General features: G+C 50.0%; 1 protein-coding gene across 1 annotated transcript in view; it reads left to right on the forward strand.

Moving 5' to 3' along the window:
- The window catches only part of LOC311232765 (uncharacterized protein), a gene marked incomplete at its 5' end in the record, with an annotated part of 18,785 nt that overhangs the window by 8,015 nt on the left and 8,270 nt on the right, over positions 1-2,500 (forward strand). Inside the window, one exon of the mRNA XM_084338345.1 lies at positions 623-691. Within this exon, the coding sequence (XP_084194471.1) occupies positions 623-691 (69 nt within the window). The remainder of the gene's footprint in view (positions 1-622; positions 692-2,500) is intronic.

Below are 2,500 nucleotides of genomic sequence, written 5' to 3' on the forward strand. Positions count from 1 at the left end.
CTGGCTCCAGGGTGCTGCTCTCTGGCTCCAGGGTGCTGCTCTCTGGCTCCAGGGTGCTGCTCTCTGGCTCCAGGGTGCTGCTCTCTGGCTCCAGGGTGCTGCTCTCTGGCTCCAGGGTGCTGCTCTCTGGCTCCAGGGTGCTGCTCTCTGGCTCCTGGGTGCTGCTCTCTGGCTCCAGGGTGCTGCTCTCTGGCTCCAGGGTGCTGCTCTCTGGCTCCAGGGTGCTGCTCTCTGGCTCCAGGGTGCTGCTCTCTGGCTCCAGGGTGCTGCTCTCTGGCTCCTGGGTGCTGCTCTCTGGCTCCAGGGTGCTGCTCTCTGGCTCCAGGGTGCTGCTCTCTGGCTCCAGGGTGCTGCTCTCTGGCTCCAGGGTGCTGCTCTCTGGCTCCAGGGTGCTGCTCTCTGGCTCCAGGGTGCTGCTCTCTGGCTCCAGGGTGCTGCTCTCTGGCTCCAGGGTGCTGCTCTCTGGCTCCAGGGTGCTGCTCTCTGGCTCCTGGGTGCTGCTCTCTGGCTCCAGGGTGCTGCTCTCTGGCTCCAGGGTGCTGCTCTCTGGCTCCAGGGTGCTGCTCTCTGGCTCCAGGGTGCTGCTCTCTGGCTCCAGTAGTGATGATGTCTCTGTGTCCAGGGTGCTGCTGTCCATCCGGGCCCCGGGCCAATGGGTCCAGGGGGTCAGTGGAACGGACCCCCACCAGAGGTCAGTACAGAACCAGCCGTCTAGTCCTGTTTGGTCCTGTAGTTTAAACCAGACTAGTCCTGTTTGGTCCTGTAGTTTAAACCAGCCGTCTAGTCCTGTTTGTTCCTGTAGTTTAGACCAGACTAGTCCTGTTTGGTCCTGTAGTTTAAACCAGTCTAGTCCTGTTTGGTCCTGTAGTTTAAACCAGTCTAGTCCTGTTTGTTCCTGTAGTTTAAACCAGACTAGTCCTGTTTGGTCCTGTAGTTTAAACCAGTCTAGTCCTGTTTGGTCCTGTAGTTTAAACCAGACTAGTCCTGTTTGGTCCTGTAGTTTAAAACAGCCGTCTAGTCCTGTTTGTTCCTGTAGTTTAAACCAGCCGTCTAGTCCTGTTTGGTCCTGTAGTTTAAACCAGACTAGTCCTGTTTGTTCCTGTAGTTTAAACCAGACTAGTCCTGTTTGGTCCTGTAGTTTAAACCAGACTAGTCCTGTTTGTTCCTGTAGTTTAAACCAGACTAGTCCTGTTTGTTCCTGTAGTTTAAACCAGACTAGTCCTGTTTGTTCCTGTAGTTTAAACCAGTCTAGTCCTGTTTGTTCCTGTAGGTTAAACCAGACTAGTCCTGTTTGGTCCTGTAGGTTAAACCAGACTAGTCCTGTTTGTTCCTGTAGTTTAAACCAGCCGTCTAGTCCTGTTTGTTCCTGTAGTTTAAACCAGACTAGTCCTGTTTGTTCCTGTAGGTTAAACCAGACTAGTCCTGTTTGGTCCTGTAGGTTAAACCAGACTAGTCCTGTTTGTTCCTGTAGTTTAAACCAGCCGTCTAGTCCTGTTTGTTCCTGTAGTTTAAACCAGACTAGTCCTGTTTGGTCCTGTAGTTTAAACCAGACTAGTCCTGTTTGTTCCTGTAGTTTAAACCAGTCTAGTCCTGTTTGTTCCTGTAGGTTAAACCAGACTAGTCCTGTTTGTTCCTGTAGTTTAAACCAGCTGTCTGTTTGGTCCTGTAGTTTAAACCAGATTAGTCTTGTTTAGTCCTGCAGTGAAACCAGACTAGTCCTGTTCGGCCCTAGTCTGATCCTGTTCGAAATGTGGTGGTTAGCTCTGTTGTTGAACAGTAGTCATTGCTTCTGTAGCTTGCAGCTAACAGTAGTCATTGCTTCTTTAGCTTGCAGCTAACAGTAGTCATTGCTTCTGTAGCTTGCAGCTAACAGTAGTCATTGCTTCTTTAGCTTGCAGCTAACAGTAGTCATTGCTTCTTTAGCTTGCAGCTAAAGGTGCTCCCATGGTCGAGCGGACCGTACTCGGACCAATTTCCTACATGTCTCGCGCCAGTTTACACATTTTACAAATGTAATAATTGTGAATGATTTTCTGTAATGAGTTGTATGTGTATGTATCAAGCATCCTTGACTTCCAAGGACAACGATGTAAATAAGTCATTGGCTTTTTCGTTCCTCTCCTTGACAAAAGCAAATATGTGATGTAATGATCTGTATATGTTTTGTTGTCTAAATAAATACCTACCTACCCATTTAACCATGACCCTGCCCTACTCTCACTTGGCACGGAGCGAGTGGTCAGAGTAAAATGCAGATCGGCGTCACATTAAATGCAGGTCGGTGTCGACCAACACGCCGAGCAGCGTTTTGTGTGACGCCAAGTGAGCGGCGCGGACATCCGCGCGGTTAGAAAATTGGAGCTTCGCACTTTGAGTCCGCCTTGAGTCCCCTCCGAGTACGGTCCGCTCGACCATGGGAGCGCCTTAACAGTAGTCATTGGTTATTTAGCTTGCAGCTAACAGTAGTCATTGGTTATTTAGCTTGCAGCTAACAGTAGTC

This window comes from Notolepis coatsorum (genome assembly GCF_963971535.1).
Source record: "Notolepis coatsorum genome assembly, contig: SUPER_7_unloc_5, whole genome shotgun sequence".
NCBI classification, from domain to species: Eukaryota; Metazoa; Chordata; class Actinopteri; order Aulopiformes; family Paralepididae; genus Notolepis; species Notolepis coatsorum.